Raw genomic sequence first — 18,505 nt, 5'->3', positions numbered from 1 at the left:
TTTTCATCTTGGAGTCAATAATGACTCTAAGATCCCGTTCCGCCTCTCTGCTTTCAAGGAGGGAACTCCCCAGCCTGTATGTGTGCTGTGGATTCCTTCTCCCAAGGTGCAGCACCCTGCACTTGTCTACGTTGAACCCCATTCTATTCTCATCTGCCCACTTTTGTAGTCTGTCTAAATCTTTTTGCAGCCTCTCTCTCCCTTCAAGTGTTTTCCACCTCGCCCCATATCTTAGTGTCATCAGCAAACTCAGACAGTGTGCTTTCCACCCCCTCGTCCAAGTTGGTGATGAAGATGTTAAACAGTGCGGGCCCGAGGACCAAGCCCTGGGGTACCCCACTGGTTACATCTTGCCAGGTTGAGTACAACCCATCTACCACTACTCTCTTGATGCGCCCCATCAGCCAATTTTTTTACCCATCCAACTGTTCAGGCATCAATGCCACAGTTGCTTAATTTATTGATGAGGATGGGGTGAGAGACAGTGTCAAAGGCCTTCTTAAAGTCTAGTAAGACTATATCCATGGTGACATCATCATCCAAGGATTTAGTTATTTGGTCATAAAAAGCAATCAGGTTGATCAGGCAGGACCTACTTTTGATGAACCCATGCTGATTGCCCCTGAGCATGACCTCCCCTGCAGGCCCCCCACAGATGTGCTCCTTAATGATTCTTTCCAAGATCTACCTGAGCACCGAGGTGAGGCTTACAGGCCTATAGTTACTTGGATCCTCCTTCCTCCCTTTCTTGAAAATTGGGACCACATTAGCCAGTTTCCAATCCCCTGGCACCTGGCCAGATGACCATGAATGCTCATACAGCCAGGCCAAGGGCTCTGCGATGACCCCTGCCAGCTCCCTCAACAGTCTTGGGTGGAGGGCATCTGGACCCCTGCAGATTTAAAAATGTCTGGCCCTTCCAGAAGATCCCTAACTACATCTGTACTGACTGAAGGCCTGACAGAGCTATCTCCAAGATTGTCCCTATCTCTGGTAGGTGAGATATCCCAGTCCCTGTTCAAGAAAACAGAGGCAAAGAAACTGTTAAAAATATCAGCTTTCTTGTGTGGTGTATTATTTGCTATGGATGTTTCCTTCAACTCCCACGTTGTGCTGAACACTTTCCAAATCACAAAGAAAACCTAGTCTTCACCCCAATGAAGTTGCAGTCTAAAAATAGACAAAAATAGAGGCAAGAAATATAACTTACAGAGTGATCAAGGTGTTGCTCAGGGCATGGTTTTTCCTAAGGCTATGTACATCATTCCCACCTTATTCAACAGACTTGTCAGTATAAATCATGCAATTTCCCTGTAGGCATCATGGCAGAAGTGGGTCTTTAGTTCGATAGAGAAAGGAGAACAACCTTACAGACAAGCCCAGGAAGGACATTCCCTGCAAAGGTGGTGACATAGGAGAAAACAGTGAGGTGTGTGAGACAAGCTGATGAATAGCTTAATAAATCTAACATTGCTGGTGGGGCCAACAGAAATGGGAGGTGATGTGGAACAAGACAAGGTCAGATAAACAGAGAAGGCAGAGGTTTATAGGATTTTGAAGGATGCAATAAAAAGCCTTCACATCATGTGATGGAAGAAGAAAAATCATAGGAAGGGTACAAAGAGGATGATGAGATAACAAGAGTTGAGGGGAAGATGGGGAATAATGGTGTTTTATGTGAACCAGAGGTGAGCTCCAAGGACATTGGAGAGGCCAGTGAGGTTCAGTAGTTAAATAAGACTTGAGGATCACCTGAATGAGTTACAGCTGTAGAAATGGGAAAGGATGGATCCTAGAGATGCTGTAGAAGAAGCAGCAATATAGTATGGACCCAGCTTGAAAAAGTAGGGCCAGAAAGAGGAAGTGGTTAGAATAGCTGCCAGGTTAAGAATTATGTGATGGACTGGAAGATGATGTCTTAAACAGTAATGGAGGCAGAAAAAAGTGGAGACCATTTGAATGGAAAGGTAAGGCAATTGATTTAGAGAATGTGAAATTTAAGCTAACAACAAGACATCCCAGAGGAGACATCAGAGAAACAGACTGAGAAGCAGGATTGGATGCAATTCAGTCAGGAGAGACTATGTAGAGCAGTTTGTAAGCAGAGCAACTCTAAAGTAGTTGTTCATTAAAACTAGCTTGCTAGAGGAAGAGATGACCAGAGCATGTAGTAGAAGATAAGTTATTTTGAGGTCCTTCCTTCCTTTTTGTGTTCTTGTTGTGACAAAGTATTTAGCAGAATTCATAGATTCAGTGGAATCTGACAGGGCCACATGATGAGCGTTTTTTTTGCTGTGGCCTCAAACTTGCAACCTCTGGGCTGTCAACTGTGTGCCATAGTACCCATTCCACCCCAGCCCCAGTTATTTAGAGGTAGGGTGATTGCATTTTAAAATTAATTGTTTTTGTACCTCATCTCAGTCACTCATAGTATTAGTATTGTATTAAAATGAAAAGTGAGAAAAAACACAGAGCCAACTGTCAAAGTCCTGCTTATACTTTTATTCATAAGCCACACAGTGCCTTGTTTAAGCTGGGGCAACTTCATTGGTTTCAAATAAGAATTTTGTCCACTTGTGTCAGTGGTGAATTTGGACAGTCAATAATAGCAGGCATTATATATCCAATTGAAAATATGCTGCTGGAGGGTATAAACTAAATAAAGAAAAAGTGGAATTAAACTTAAGACACAGAGCATGTTACAGGTAGCTGCAACATGCTCAAACTTAGCCTGTGTTAAACACTAGGGATATATATGAAGCATTATAATAGTTGCTATGTAATTCCTCATAATACTCTCTGACACATGGTACAAATATGGCTGCAGAATATCTGCAATTAACAAGGAGATGGCCAGACTAGCTGAAGTGGTAAAAATAAAACCACTATAAAAAGAATTGAAACAAGTTTTGTTATTTATTTTAGTCATTTGCATGTATAAACTGTATATCAACTTCCTTCTTCCATAAAAAGAGTTGTAGAAATCAGTGAGTTACTTGTCTCTCAGCCTTCACATTTTCACAGCAGAGGGGTCTTACAGCCTGTTAGAACCACATAGAAAGATGCTCTTCATGTCTCGGTTTCCACCATCTTACTCTGTTCTAAAGTACCCTGGTACTAGGCCTGTGTGAAGCAGATAGCGTTCACTTTGGATTTGGCCAATTCAGGGGACAGTGATTTGATTTGGTGATTTGAATCACTGCTCTGAATCGATTCAGCCAAATGAGGGAGTGAAAAGTGCACTGATTAAGTTTGTAGATGATACCAAGCTGTGGGGACAAATGGGCACATCAGAGGACAGGTCAAGAATTCAGGAAGATCTTGACAGGTTGGTTCTATGGGCTGAACAAAACCATATGAGGTTAAACGGGGACAAATGCCAGGTCCTTCATCTGGGTAGGAAGAACCCTCACCATATCTATACAATGGGTGGTAGTCCACTGGCTGGCACTGCATACAAAAGGGACCTAGGGGTGTCAGTTGACCAGAGAATGAATATGAGCCACCGGTGTGACAAAGTTGCCAACAGAGCAAATAGAACTCTGGCGTGCATCAGCAGGTGTGTTGCCAACAGATCCAGGGAGGCACTCCTTCCCTTCTCTTCGGTGCTCCTCCCCCTCTACACAGCTGGATTACTGTGTCCAGTTCTGGGCACTGCACTTAAAGAAGGATATAGACAAGCTTGAAAGGGTGCAGGGAAGGGCCACCCACATGATCAAGGGCCTGGGGGGCAGGCCCTATGAAGAGAGACTTCAGGATCTGGGTTTGTTCATCCTGAGCAAAACAAGGCTGAGATGTGACTTGATAGCCACCTACAAATATGTCATGGGAGAGAACACCAGGATCTAGAAGAATAACTAGTCTAACCTGCAAAGCTTGAACCAATTTGGAGGTGGATAGACATTCCCTTTTCATTTCAGAAATACAGGCACATGCCTGCAGTTGCTCAGGCTAGAAGCCAGGAGGTGTTAGAGAAGCCCTCCCTTCCCTTGTACAGTGCTGAGCTGAGGGGGGCTGTGGCCAGGCCCTGGCAGGACACTGATTAGGAAGGAGCTTAAACCCCCACCCTGCCTGCACTATCCCCGGCTTTTCCATGCTTGCTGTTCGAGGGGTGGGAGTGTTGCCAGACCCCAGCCTGAGGCTAGCACTCTGAGGCAAAGGGAGGGTGTGCAGTTCATGCATCTGTTGATGATACTGAGCTTTTCAATCTCTCTCTCCATCTATAAACCTGGTAGTGCTTGAAACCAGCAAGGGAGCTGATAAAACCACAGTGTTATCAGCCCATCAGCAAATGAAAGTCTCTCCCATTAGTTGAAACTCTTCTTAAATAGCTTGTTCCAAGGAAGGAATGCAGGTACATTACCAGCTGACCTGTTGATTAGCTTCAAAAAACCCTAAGCAGACACTGTTCTGTCTGCCTGTCCCAGTGAAATTGGAGACACACACAGACACCTCTCAGCATTAGGTAGCATAGCACATGCTTAGTGTCAGTGGAGCTGGGATCCATGCTGTGGGAGATGGGAGGGGGTAATGCCTGCTTGAGCAGCGAGGGAAGCCAGGCAGACCATGCTATGCCTTCACTCTCCCTGGGAGATCTGGCTAGGGAGGAGAGGGGCAGGGCCAGCCCATTCTTTGGAGCAGAGTGCATGGCCTAGCCCAGCCCAGGAAAACATCTGGGGTGTTGGGGGACTCTGATTTAACTTAAACTGGGCAGGGGTCTGGGAGAGACATTACATAAACCAGTATGATCCAAATCAGTTGAGTCCGATACAGTCAACCAAGTTTATCGTAAACCAGTTTCAGCCATTTTGAAACTGGTTTGTGTGCACTAAACTTCGGTTCTGTTACAGGTATAAATCAGTTTCTGATCACTTAGACCAGTTTATATGTAAAGTCTATCACTAGCTTCGATGGGCAGCAGTGAAGAAGTAGTGGTGTTTCATGGGCCACCTCAACACATTACATCTATTGTGCAATTACCTGGTTAATTGCCTAATTAATTTAGGATGGCTACATAGGCAAATTAACTATAGTGTCTTAAAAATGTCCAATTCACTATAAAGTAATTGCTCAAAAATGTGTAATAACTTTATAGCTGGCTTCTATTCAGCTTTAAGTTGCATGTGTAGCTTGTGCTGTGTGGCTTGGAGACCTCAGCTGCTGTAATCTCCCAGCCACGGGGTGAACCATGCAGTCCTGTGCCTGGGAGACTGCAGCTGCTGTGATCTCCCAGCTGCAGGAGCACTCCAGCGCTGCCCGGACTGAGAATCCCACAGCTGGCAGGACTCACCCCTAGCTGCATTCCACACAATCCCACCTCCTGCCATGTGTGAGTGGCATGGCAGGAGGCACGATTGTGTGGACCATGCATTAGATCCCATTGTGGCTTTACCTGCACATGGAAAAGAAAGCAGCAGAGATGTTTTCACAGCCCTGACACTAATTGGGCTGGGGACATGTTATCTCTGATTTACCGACTACACATTCTTCCAGCTAACAGCATAAAAGAGACTGACAGTTAACAAGAAATATTTATTTCCTGTTTTGTGAAAAACAGCAGCACATATACAGTATTAGGGTGAGCAAAGAATGGTGAGTTATTTTCAATAAACATGTCTCAGCAGTATTTTGAAATAATGAAGTGTAGCAATGTCAGTTACAGGTTGCAGAAAATAAGGCAGTGTGTTCTGTAGGGCAATACTGTATGTGAACGATGAATCTTGAACAGTATAATTAATAAATAAGTTATGGAACCTCTAACAGAGTGGCAGGAGATTAGCTAGAAGCTAGCAATACAGTGAAAACATGTTGCCTGCAGTTATTTCATCTCTTATACCTTTAAATAATCAGTGAATGCATACTTTATTTCTCCCTTACCCCCATTTAAATATGAAGTCTGTTGCTCACATCAGTTAGCCAAAGAAGTCACCATTTTACATGATTCGCAGCAGCTCTATTAGTGTTGCTCATAGTCAGCGTATAAACAGATGTTGGGACATTCTGTTCTGATGCAATTCCTCCCCCGCCCCACACACACTTTTGACAAAATGCTTTAAATATATATTTTTTTAATTTGGGGGGAATAAATGGGGAATAAATGTACTAGTTAGTTATAACCTTATCTGCAGTTATTATGTGATTGATGGTTAAAAGCTGAGCTTCAAACTATCCCAATCCATCTGCTCTCATGTCAGAAATTGGTCATCCCTCCTGTTTATAGCAGTAAATATATGAAAACATGCTTTTAGTGAAGGTGAAAATTAGTTCTCTCTTTAAAATGTGTGATTTTAAACGTTATCACACCCAAATACAAATCATTACAGTTCAGCATAGGTTTCACCAGAATCTTACGTTGACCTATGCTTCTTCCACCTTTCAATCCAGGTTCCCATTTCTGGAAACATATTTGCACATTCTATTTCACATTTAGAACCTGGACTGTAAAAAGCAAAGTTTAGGAGAAATGGGAAATACGATCACAGAAGATAATTGACAAAATGGAGCTGCAATTCCTTTTGAATTAATGTTGGTATTGTCTGAAAACAAAACAAACAAAACCCCGGGGCTATTGCAATATTGTTTGTAGTCAGGAGCTATTGTTGCTTTTATTATAGTAGCACCCAAATGCAGAAAGAGATGGTTCCTGCCAAGAAGGACCTTCAGTCACAAAGGGTATATTTCTTTTAAGATTAGCACTGTGGTATTTCTAAAGCATGGATGGTTGAAAGTCAGACTTCAAGAAGATGTAAAATTAAAGTTATATCCAGTTTTATGATCTCTCATAAGACTTGTCTTTCTGCCTCCTTCTTAAAAATTATATTCTTTTAATTCTAGACACGGAATCTGACTGTGGATGGAAATTTTGGAATGTGGTCACCATGGAAACCCTGCACCCACACAGATGGGACCAGTGTTGGCTCCTGCCTCTGCAGAACTCGGCTATGTGACAGCCCAGCTCCTCAGTGTGGAGGCTGGCAGTGTGACGGGCCCGGCATGGAGATTGCCAATTGCTCCAGGTACAGCCAAGAATTGCAAGACACAAGCAGACCTTCAGTGGTGGATGTTTAATATGAATCAAAAATCAAACACATGTTAATTTATACAGAATTTAATCTCCATTGCTATTATAACCTGTCGACCATCTTCCCATTCTCTTCTTAGGAAACTTCTTGTAATGTTAAGCAGTGACTTGGGTCCAGCTTTCAGGATTTGTCAGCACAGGGGTTAGAAAAAAATCCATTTTGATCTTTGGTTCCAGAAGCTACAGCCCATAGTACTGTTGCCTGGACCACAGATCTGGGATGCATAACTGCCAGCCCTGGTGATATAGAACAAGAGATAAGTAGGGAAAATACTCCTCTGCAGCAAGGAAAGTATATGTCCACTCTACCCAATGCTAGCACCATAGCATTCAGATCTGTGACCCAGACAATCTGCCTTGCTGCAGCTTCTTTTCCTGTCCTCAACATGCACATACCTGAACACATCCAGCTACAGAAGATGAGAGCGTATTATTTTTCAGCTTGAGTTCAGACACAGAGTGTTTGTTGATTCTGAAGTCCTTTGGACAAGCTAAAGGCTGTGGGATTGGCAGGCATGGGCTGGCAGCTGGTGAAGGAGAAAAAATGGGCCTAATTTGATCTGGAGCTCGTGTATCAAACATTGTTTGCACCTACGACTGTCAAGATGAAACTTGTCAAAGGGTCTGTTCTGCTCATTTTCAGTGACTCCTTTTGTCATTTTCCTCTGCTTCACCACTTACTCTGAACAGGGAGGAAATATTTATCTTCCAAAGTATCTTGTGATATTTTTGCACTGAATCAGAAGTAAAAGTTATTAGCTTGCCTTCAATCAAACACCAAATGATTCAGAGAGATATGAGGTGTGGTCATGAATCCAAGTGTAAACAGTAAAGGAAAATCAATATGTTACTCAACAGCAACATCAGAGTAGAGAAATATGAGAAGTGTTGAAGATGCAGATGCTGTGTGATGCTAACCAGTTATCAGTCGTCTGCTGCACAACTATGCATTTGGGGACTTGGAGGGGAACTGAAAGCATGTTCAGATTTTCAGTTCAGAAGTCCCATTAATTTGAATATCTCAGAAAATCAGGACAGTAATACTGATCTTCAGAGAAATCAACCCTTTTATCTAAATCCAAATGTGGTAGCAATGAAACCTGATTTTTTCAGTAAGCCATTTCCCAGATTGTTACATTCTGTATCTGTTGAAACAAAGGAAGATAACAAACCACAATTTGTAACCTTAGTAAAAGTTTTAACTACAGTATTTTTAACCAACTTCTGAAGCCATTTAACAAGTATAACATCTTGCTGATTATTTGAACTAGTCAAATTTTAAAATATTTTAATAGCTGTTCAGTAGAGGAGGACAACTTTTTTCTTTTTATTTGAAACTTAATATTCCTAAAAAACATGATGAAATCTCAAGAACATAACATACTGCATTAGATTTTCTTGGAATTCATAGTATTTTGATAGTAAAACTCTTCAGATATAAAGTTCACCAATTAACCAACACAAAAGTCTAGGAACTGTTGTAACTGGGTTTTTGGTTGTGGCGATGTTAGTCTAAGGACACAGGCAGGCAAGGTTGTTTGTGTAAATATGTTACGTTTTATTAAACCAACTGAGTAGTTGGAAACAAGTTCTTAGCAAGCTTTCAGGCAGTCACCCTTCATCAGGCATAGGGGGAAGAAAACTTTTAGCTTCTCTCATTCCTTGGGGTCTCAGACCAGCAGAGTCCCTATGCCTGACAAAGGGTGACTGCACCTGAAAGCTTGCTAAGAACTTTTTTCCAGCTACTCAGTTGGTCTCATAAAAGATATCACATCTATCTAAAAAACCTTGCCCAGAACTGTTGTAGTGCACCGATTCATTTGCTTCAGGTGGAGTTTGAAATTCCTTTCCAGAGATTTGCAATGATGCTTTTTGTGATGAAGTCAAGTTTGTATTGACTTTAATGGAAACATAACCCTGCCTTCTAGTGATTTACAAGAATAAGGTATCCATATTGATTCTGTTAGCTTTCAGCAACTTTTGGCACATTACACCCATGGTATTGTTACTTTGCCTGAGGATCTTGTGGAAGTTGGAAGCTGATGTAACTGATTCATATTAAAACTCTGAGTTCTCCTGGAATTTGAACTTTTATCTAATCTTGTTTTAGTTTTTTGTCATTTTCTTTTCAGAAAAGGAGGGAAAGTGAATATGAAACTTTAATCTTTCCTAAATACACACAGGCCACATCTACACAGAGATGCTCAATGCAGTCATTACTGCACAATCATTTAGTACTTGTTATGATCAAGTACTAAATGACTGTGCCATAACCTGAGTTACTACACAGTAGCAGTGATGAATGGCTTTTTCATGATGCTCCTGTGTAATAACTCTGAGACTTCTGCACAGTAGTGTCATGTCACAGGATCTGCCATGCAACATTACTGCACAGTAGTCTCAGGCTACTCGTAGTCAGCGTCTCGTGTAGACATGGGCATTGTAAATAATATGAAATCTTTAAAATATTTAGGAAAATGCACAATTTTTAAAATTCTTTCCCTAAAGCTTGATGTGGGAATTTAAATATTAAAATTGTCCAGAAATTACAGAGTGACTGTATCTTCCTGAGATGTGAAATGAACCTAATATATCTATATATCTATATAGATATAGATATATACATATACATATATGTGTGTGTGTGTGTGTGTGTGTGTATTCCCTTCTCTCTCTCTTCCCTACATAATTCCTGAAAGAGAGCTAAAGGTATACACACATACAAACACAGAGAAGTGTAACAGGAAATTATATAGGGTGTGTGTATGTATATATGTATATATATGTGTGTGTATCTATATAACATTCCTGTTATATTTTTCTCTCTCTCTCTTTCTCTATATATATAACATACATACGAATGTAGTTTCCTTTTATATATATATATATATATATATATACATATATATATATATACACATATATATATATATACACATATATATATATATATAGCTATAGATAATATCTATATGTATATCAAATATAGTTTCCTGAGACAGATAGAGAATATAGATTTATCTATATGTATCAATATAGATAGATCTATTTATATATATCTATATACAAATATAAATATATATACATACATACATACATACATACACACAAACACACATACATACACACAAACACGGTTTCCTAATCCACACACACACAACTATAGTTTCCTAATTTTTATATATCTATAGAGAGAGAGAGAGAGAGAGAGAGAGAGGAATATCTATCTATATCTATCTATATACACGTGTGTGTGTATAGCTATAAATACACACACACATGCACATATGTGTGTGTGTGTGTGTATTCCTACTATATCTATATCTAAATATAGATATATTAGGAAATAATACACACACACACGCGCACACACACACACACACGGAAACTAATTTTATAAAAAATATACAATAAGCCTTTATGCTGAGGATAATTAAAAAATGAAAATGCAAATTTTTTTATTTAATTGATTTTTATTACTTTTTAAGCATAACATATTGCTTCAGCCTTAAATGTTTATCAGACATGGCCTACATCCAATGAGGATTGTTAATAAGAGGTAAATACTATTGCTTAGGCTATACAAAAATATTTTAAGCCCAAATAGAATAATAATAATAATACATGAACCCAGTGAAGTTGAGGTTCATCTCTTTAAGTATTTGTAGTGAAGCATTTCTAAACCTGTCTTGATTCAAATGTGTTTCCACAATCAGAGAATGAATTTTATGGATTCTGTATCTGTTAGGTCGTTGTCCAACAGGCCCATTTTGATAGCAGTATCCACAAGGTATGGAAAAGGGAAGCATCAGAGAAACTCAATGTTTTTTTCTCATCTACTCCTTAGAAAGCTTAACTGAAAGTGGTACAAGGAATCCCAACCTTTGCACGTATATTAATGAATCAAATTCAGCTCTTAGTAACACCCATACAGTCGTACACTTTCTATAACAGCTGACAGAACCGTAGCTTCTTATTCCAGAAATGGAGGATGGACTCCATGGACTTCCTGGTCACCCTGCAGCACCACCTGTGGAATCGGCTTTCAGGTCCGTCAGCGTTCCTGCAGCAATCCAACGCCCCGGCACGGGGGTCGTGTGTGCGTGGGACAGAACCGTGAGGAGAGGTGAGTTGCTTTTTCTCAACTGCTTGTATTAGTTTCTTCCACTTAGATTTGTTTACAAGTTATATTTTCTCCTTTGCCTGCCTTGTGTCCTTACTCTTTTTTGTAATTACTGCTAGCACATTACAACACCATTGCTCTTAGCAGGGACCTAGGACTACAGCAGCACTTCCAACTTTTACTTAACCAAGTCCTTCCTAAAGCAGCTAAGCTTCTAGCAGTACCAGTCAACTGTTTGTGCTGAGGCTATCCCCTCTCGTAGCCCCTGAGACCCTGAAAATTGATTTTACTGGAAAATTGATTGCACTGAGTATGAATTGTAACTTGACCAGACACAAAACCTGCTATTCAGAATAAAATATATAGTAAGGTCAAAGCACTGTATTACTGGTATGCTGAGTTCAATTTTTTTTCTCTCTTAAATAAATTAAGCATCTTTACTGCACTTGGGAAAGTTTCAAGGACTCTGATGTGTTCAATAAAAACATACCATTCTACAATCAAATATGTATTTAGTGACACTTCACAGTAGCCAAACTTGACTGTATATATATTAACCTCTCCATAGATCAAGTCAGCATTTTAAATCAGACGGTGATTTCACAGTTCGTTGCTTCACATAGCATTTTGTCACCCCATCTCCAAATGTACAGTTTTTGATTCCATACTATGTGCACCCAAGAGACTCTGATTTATGATTATCTGCCCAGCATAGAAATGAACATTTCTTTTTATATTCATAAAAAAAATAGACAAGTGACTGCATTGAAATGTATCATCATGTTTCCAGGGGCATCCTGTCAGCTGCAAAAGAATTAGCAAACAGTAGCACAATCATATGACAGTGTTAGCATTCTGAGTACCTGGGCCATCAGTTCTAAGAAATGTATATGGGTCTCTTTTCTCCTTGATACACACTTACAGTTTACTTTAGTGTTCCTGCAGAGTACATTCACATGACCAGTGGAGAAAAGATCACACAATATTAAACAGCAGGTGCTTTTATATTGCCTGCACATCAACACAGGAGTCATCTCTATTTTCTTTTCACCATGTCTTGTACTTTTAAGATAGCTTTCAATGAGAGTGATAATGAGAAAAATTCCGATGAAGTAATGTTGCTCTGCAACTTTTGGGGGTTTGTCATGCATATTTACCATTGTTTGGTCATAATGACCAAGATTTTGATTGGCTATAGAACACAGGCAATAGGTCAGGCAAGAAAAAGGCTGCCCCCATCCAAAATCTACTTCTAGAAGTAGAGTTATGACTGAAGCCTCACGGCTGTCCTTCAGCAGTTACCATGTTTCTAGACCTGAGAGGTCAGCAAGATACAAGGCAGGCTCTGAGTGGGTATTTTTGAGAAAGGAGTTTCGTTTGAATAAGGTGGCCATGGTACATTGTGGTATTTATTGTTCATTTTCACAAGTTAATTGTAATATGATTAGAGGATTAACAAAGAGATGTAATGAATGAATAGTCAGAGATCAGGAAAACATTAAGGATTTCTCTTCTCAAATCTAAAATAAAATGTCCGCTGTCAAGACAATGAATACCTCCCAAAAAATACCTGCGACATGGGCAAGGATACATTGAGTGACTTGAGACCATTAAAAATAAACCAAAAGGGGTTAACCTATAGTTGTACTTAATTGTTCTGGAGCAACAAAACAATGAAGCTTCTCAGTTACTTAAAAATGTATAACATGATTCATAAAGCTGTCCTTCTAAAGAACTTCAGCACTTTAACTGTGACTCCTTATAATAATTTTGGGGCAAGAAAAATTAGCTGAGGAAATCATTATGTGGTTATAGTCTTTCTTGAAGAGCACACCATTCTGATGCTAACACCATAGTTTCATATGAGTAAAATTGTTTCTCTGACCTTTGAAGTTTCACAGAATGGAGAATAGAGAAAAACTAGGGAATATACTGAGTAGTGTTACATCTGCCTCAAACTGAAGTAATTTGTTTGAGAATCAGGCCTAAGATATTTAGGAGAACTGAGCCAAGAATTCAAAACTGGTAGCTGACTAGAAGCCTTTAGCTTCTTCCTCTGCTTACCAAACATCTGCAAGAATCTTTCCTAAAAGTTAGCCACCCAATTGCTCAGTCAATGGTTTTATGTGTTTTTAAATGCATTGCTTCATTACAAACAGGCCTGTCTGCAAATTCAGTGTGCAAGCTCCATCTCACTTTCTATAGAAAGTTAACATAAAAGAGGCATAAGTGGGACTGAAGGGAACACACTAACAAATCTGAGCAAATATTCATTTTTAAGTATTTATTTTTTAAGCCTTTGGGGCCATTTTTCCCCCTCAGTGATATCCATACAAGCTTCTGGAAGCCCTTATTCTGGAAAGACTTAAGATTTCATAGACATTAGGGCTGGAAGGGACCTCAGAAGATCATTGAGTCCAGCCCCCTGCCCCACAGGCAGGAAGTCAGCTGGGGTCACAGGATGATTTATGTATTAGGCTTAACCTTATGTATGTGAATTATCCCATGGAAACCAATAGAATTACTTACCATATTAAAGTTGGGTTAAATCTTTGCCGGATGTAGGCCTAAGATGGTGGAATGAGCAATGGTTAAAAGATAGTTGGGGGGGGGGTGGAGAATGGGATTATGTGGCCAGTTCTCTGTATAGAAAGAAGATAAAATTACTGCTGCTCTTCAGAGCTTTTAGATACAATCTGAAAAATCAGTAAGAATAGCAATGTGCCAGAGCTTGCTGACACTAGAAAATGATTTGTTGTCAGCACTCAGAAGAAAAGCATCCTGATGAATTTTTGAAGGACATAAGAAAGTACCTCATTTTCCTGTATGTAGGTTATTCTTTAGAAGATCAGTGAACCTTTCCAAGTTTCCATTTATGGTGTTCCTTATTGGCTATAGTCTCTGTCCAAAGAGGGTAGTAGTATCTATCCCTTCTGATCTACTTCCATGCTAAATAGTTCCTACTTTTTAAAAACCTTTTCTCCTTTTAGGCAGTTCCAATGCTTCCAGTCATTTTCTTAGCTTGATTTGTTCCATTTCTACTATGTCATTTTTGAGTCATTCATCGAAACAAATCATATTCATTGAACATAATGTAGGCAGCAGCATCTGTGTTGCTCTCTATCTTTTCTTTACCACAACCTAATGCTTTATTGATCATTCACTGTATTTCCTCATTTTTTGACAAGCACCGAGTGATGTTTTGGCTGATTTACCCCATTCCTATGCTTAGACGTGTGTTCAGGGAGATTAATAATTGAGGGTCTACCAAATGAGGGGTTTAAACCATTCCTTTCTCATGTTTATTGCATTGTGCTTGTGTGCACCCTACTTAGTTATCATGTTTTCTGCTCCACACTTCTAATAGTTTCCACAGTCAGAAAGGAACAGAAACACTTGGATCCAGGCACAATATAGAGTGAGTACACACCACAGCATGTTCAGACATCCACTTTTTCCCGTGTCTCCTTGGGAATCCAGATCCATCATTTGAGGACGCGGATAAGAAGCAAGCTGCCAAGGACTGAGTGTACAGTAACCTGAGTGATGCCATGGGTGCTCCTTCACCTTCCAGAAGTGCCTTTGGAGAATTAGTGTTCAGAGATGCCATGGCAGCTGTGTTCCTTAAGGAGCTGTTCTGTCAAGTTGTTCAGGGTAAGAAGCTAATGGAAGTGCAGAGGACAGGCAACCAGGGCAACCAGCTTCTGGAACAAGCTGTGAACATCAGTTTATTAATCCCACAAATTCCCCGCTGATTTGTACAGAAGTTTATGTAGGAGACGGGAATGTTAATCATGGCAGATCAGAAAGGTCTTTACTGCCCCACCTTTTTCTGGTCAGGCAGCCAATATTCAGAGCCTCAAGAGGTGTTCCTCCTAGGAGGAGAAATTGATGATAGACTCAATATTTCTTTGGTGCAATCCTGCTTATTTTCAAAGAGTTTTCACAAAGTTCTCTGAACACAGTTTTTTTTCTCCAGAATGATGCGTCTCTGTTCCCCACCTGCTCTTCCAAACAGCACTTTGTTGAAAAAGCTCTCTCATACTTTGTTTTCTTGCAAGGCCATTGCACCAGAGGCTGCCTATACACATGCTCCTCAGCTTTCTAATTAGAATGCAATGGAGCAGACTCAATTAACTGAATCTGCTCTGCATTCTAATTAAAATGTTGCAGCATCTCTGCAGTGCCATGTGTATTAAGTCCCCATGTGTTTTAAAATGGCCACAGGGTGCTTTATCTAAACCTCCTCAAACAAGGTTTAAATAAAGCATCCCATAGCCATTTATAAATGCACTAGAGCTTTAGTACATATGATGCTGCAGCATTTTAATTAGAGAGGCTACCTGGGAGCTGCTTTAATTAATTACTGCCCCCGGCCCTCCCCAAAGGGCATGTATAGACAGCCAGAGTTTCTACCCTGTCTCTCTGCATCTGTGGACCTGTCTTCTTTAACACAGCTATAAACATGTCCTCTACATTTGTAAAAGCTCTGCCCACATAACTCAGCTTCTGAACAGTTTTGCCTCTGGCCTATTACCTTGAGCAATATTTTCTGTTGTTTCAACTTTGTTCGTAAAAATGCTAATTGCACATTTACAAGAAAAGGAGGCAGTTAGTCTCAAGGAGCTTTTTGTTTTGCCAGTCAAAGAAATACCTGCTGATAACCACTAAACACCAACAACCTTAAATATGAAAATATGGTGTAGGCAGGGACAAGAATAAATGGTATAGAATAGGCAGAGAAGGTTCTGGTAAATGTGCTATCTTTTATTAGACCAACTAAATAGTTGGAAAAATTGTTCTTTGTAAGCTTTTGGGCACAAATACCCTACTTCAGGCATAGGGAGAGTCTGGTGGTGTTTTGTGTGCTCTCTTGAATGGAATAGAAGCCAATATGCAAAATGCAGGTCTGTGAAAATACAGACGTGTGGCAGTGAGGATCAGAAGCCATGGGAGACAACAGGTGTGAGATAGGTGTGGCAGAAAGCCACCTTGGTTTCTCCCCAAAAATCTCTGCCCTGTGACACTGTGATTTAAATCTCTGTGCTGTGACCATTCAGTTAGGATGGGCCCAGCACACAGGGGACCACACCCTCAGCCTGTCTCTTTAGGGAACTGGAGCTGGCTGCATTCCTGAGGGAGGGGGAAACCTGCTCCCTCTGCCTACGTGACTTGCATCACTTACCTGGGTGAGGGGTTTCTACCTGGGGAGCTGGAATCTGCCCGGTTACAGGTGATGCATTTCAGATTGGTTGGCTGACAGCCAACTGGGGCTGACCTCCGCTGGCCCAGGTGAATGAGGTCACAGGGGCTATATAAGTTAGGACGGGGAAGGAGGCGGTCTCTCCTCTCCGGCCATGAGGTGACGCAGCAGCCAGGCAGGGGACAGAGAAGCCTTAACATCTGAAACTGGCTCTCTCCCCCCAAACTCACGAGCTAGGAACCGCCTGCCTCCAAAGGGAAACTTCACCTGCCTTTGGAAGATGCTTGTGAGTAAGCTACTCAATCTGATTAGATATTTAGCTGGAAGTATCACAGATGCGTAATCAAAAGGCTACCACAGCCAGACTGTTTGCTCTTTAGGATTTCTAGATATTGCTCTATCCTGTACCCTAGTTTACCCTACCCCCTGTAATCAATAAAGTTCTCCTTTTTGACTGGTGTGGGAGACTTATTGAGGGGTGGGTCTAAATTATGCCTAAGAGACCCCTTAGGTCTGTGGACTAAGGGAGACTATACCTTTTTGCCCCCGGACTTGGGGAAGTACCCCAAGTGCCTGTACTGGGTTGAGTACCCGTGGGAGTTTAGGTCTGTGTTACCCCAAGGACACAGGGCCACGAGACAGTCCATTCTTGGGGTGGTGGCGGCACGTTACCCCCAGACTAGCGAGTGTGCTCCGGGAGAGGGGTCGGCTGGACATAAGGCGCCCCTAGGGAGGCATTCGGAGCCTGGAAGGTGGTCGGGCGCAGGGAGGTGGGTGGCTCAACTCAGGAGCACCCCCTACTGGCCCGCCTCACGTGGTGGAAACAGCGGAGGGATACGAATACCCAGCTGTGTTCCTGAGGTGGGATCTCTGCATCCGCCACAATAGGTAGGTTGAGGGAAGAAGTGGGGAATGTTGACCTGGTGATGGAAGGTAGCTGGTAAAATGTAGAGATGTTACCTGGGGTTATCGGATGACAGGCAGGTTGTAATGTGCCATAAATTCAATGTCAATGTTCAATCCATGATTTTTTGTGTCCAGTAGATTTATGAAGTAAACTTTGTAGGTTTGGACTCTCCGGACACCATCACATGGGGTGCTGCCTCCCTCAGGGTCCCTGCCCCCTTGCTGCTGCAGGGTCAGGGGCAGGGCCAGAGACTGGCTAGCAGGGGCCCTTAGGTGAGGGGGCAGGGAGGGGGGTTATTTCCCCCTTCCTCCAGCATCTGGCAGAGGGGGCAGGAGTGGGCAGACCCCAGCTGTGGTTCCCCGGAGACAGAGGAGGACGAGGGGGGAATAACCCCCCTCCCTGCCCCCTCTGCCTCAGAGGCCATGCTGGCCAGCATCTGGCCATGCCCCTGCCTCTGCCACTGCAGCAGCAAGGGGCCAGTTCACTCCAAGCTACTGCGAGGCTGGCCATGTCCCCCTCTCTTCCCCATCAGCACAGCTTCCCTGCAGCCAAGGGCACACTCAAGCACCACCCCCTCCCAGCTCCTGGCTTGAGCAACTGCTGACATGTGTCTGCATTTCCTCAGTCCAGAGGGAATGTACTTTCACTTGCAAATTGGTTCAATCTAGGCAGGTTAGACTAACTTGCAAAGTTTTCATAGACATTAGGGCTTGAAGGGACCTCAGAAGATCATCGAGTCCAGCCCCCCTCCCAAAGGGCAGGAAGTCAGCTGGGGTCATAGGATCCCAGCAAGATAAGCATCCAATTTGCTCGTGAAGGTGTTCAATGTAGGTGCTTGAACCACCTCCGATGGCAGATGTTCCGGACCATGGGGGCTCGGACAGTAAAGAAATTTTTCCTTATGTCCAGCCTGAAACGGTCTTGAAGTAGTTTATGACCGTTCAACCTTGTCATCCCTTGGGGCGCTCTGGTGAACAAATGTTCCCCCAGATCCTGGTGGTCACCCCTGATAAACTTATAGGTGGCCATCAGATCACCCCTGAGCCTGTGCTTTTCCAGGCTAAAGAGCCCCATGGCTCTCAGCCTCTCATCGTAAGGTCTGTTTTCCTGACCTCTGATCATGCTTGTGGCTCTTCTCTGGACTTTCTCAAGCTTCTCCACATCCTTTTTGAATTGTGGAGCCCAAAACTG

At 41.9% G+C, this 18,505-nt stretch overlaps 1 protein-coding gene across 1 annotated transcript in view; it reads left to right on the top strand.

The window, feature by feature from the left end:
- SEMA5A (semaphorin 5A) overlaps positions 1-18,505 on the top strand; it is a 510,735-nt gene that overhangs the window by 336,165 nt on the left and 156,065 nt on the right. Inside the window, exons 12-13 of the mRNA XM_019521077.1 lie at positions 6,835-7,016; positions 11,064-11,207. Coding sequence (XP_019376622.1) covers positions 6,835-7,016; positions 11,064-11,207 — 326 coding nt within the window. The remainder of the gene's footprint in view (positions 1-6,834; positions 7,017-11,063; positions 11,208-18,505) is intronic.

Source organism: Gavialis gangeticus, unplaced genomic scaffold, assembly GCF_001723915.1.
Source record: "Gavialis gangeticus isolate Ggan-Ray unplaced genomic scaffold, GavGan_comp1, whole genome shotgun sequence".
In the NCBI taxonomy this organism is placed as follows: domain Eukaryota; kingdom Metazoa; phylum Chordata; order Crocodylia; family Gavialidae; genus Gavialis; species Gavialis gangeticus.
The sequence above is the reverse complement of the archived record's forward strand: the minus strand, read 5'-3'. Positions and strand labels throughout refer to the sequence as shown.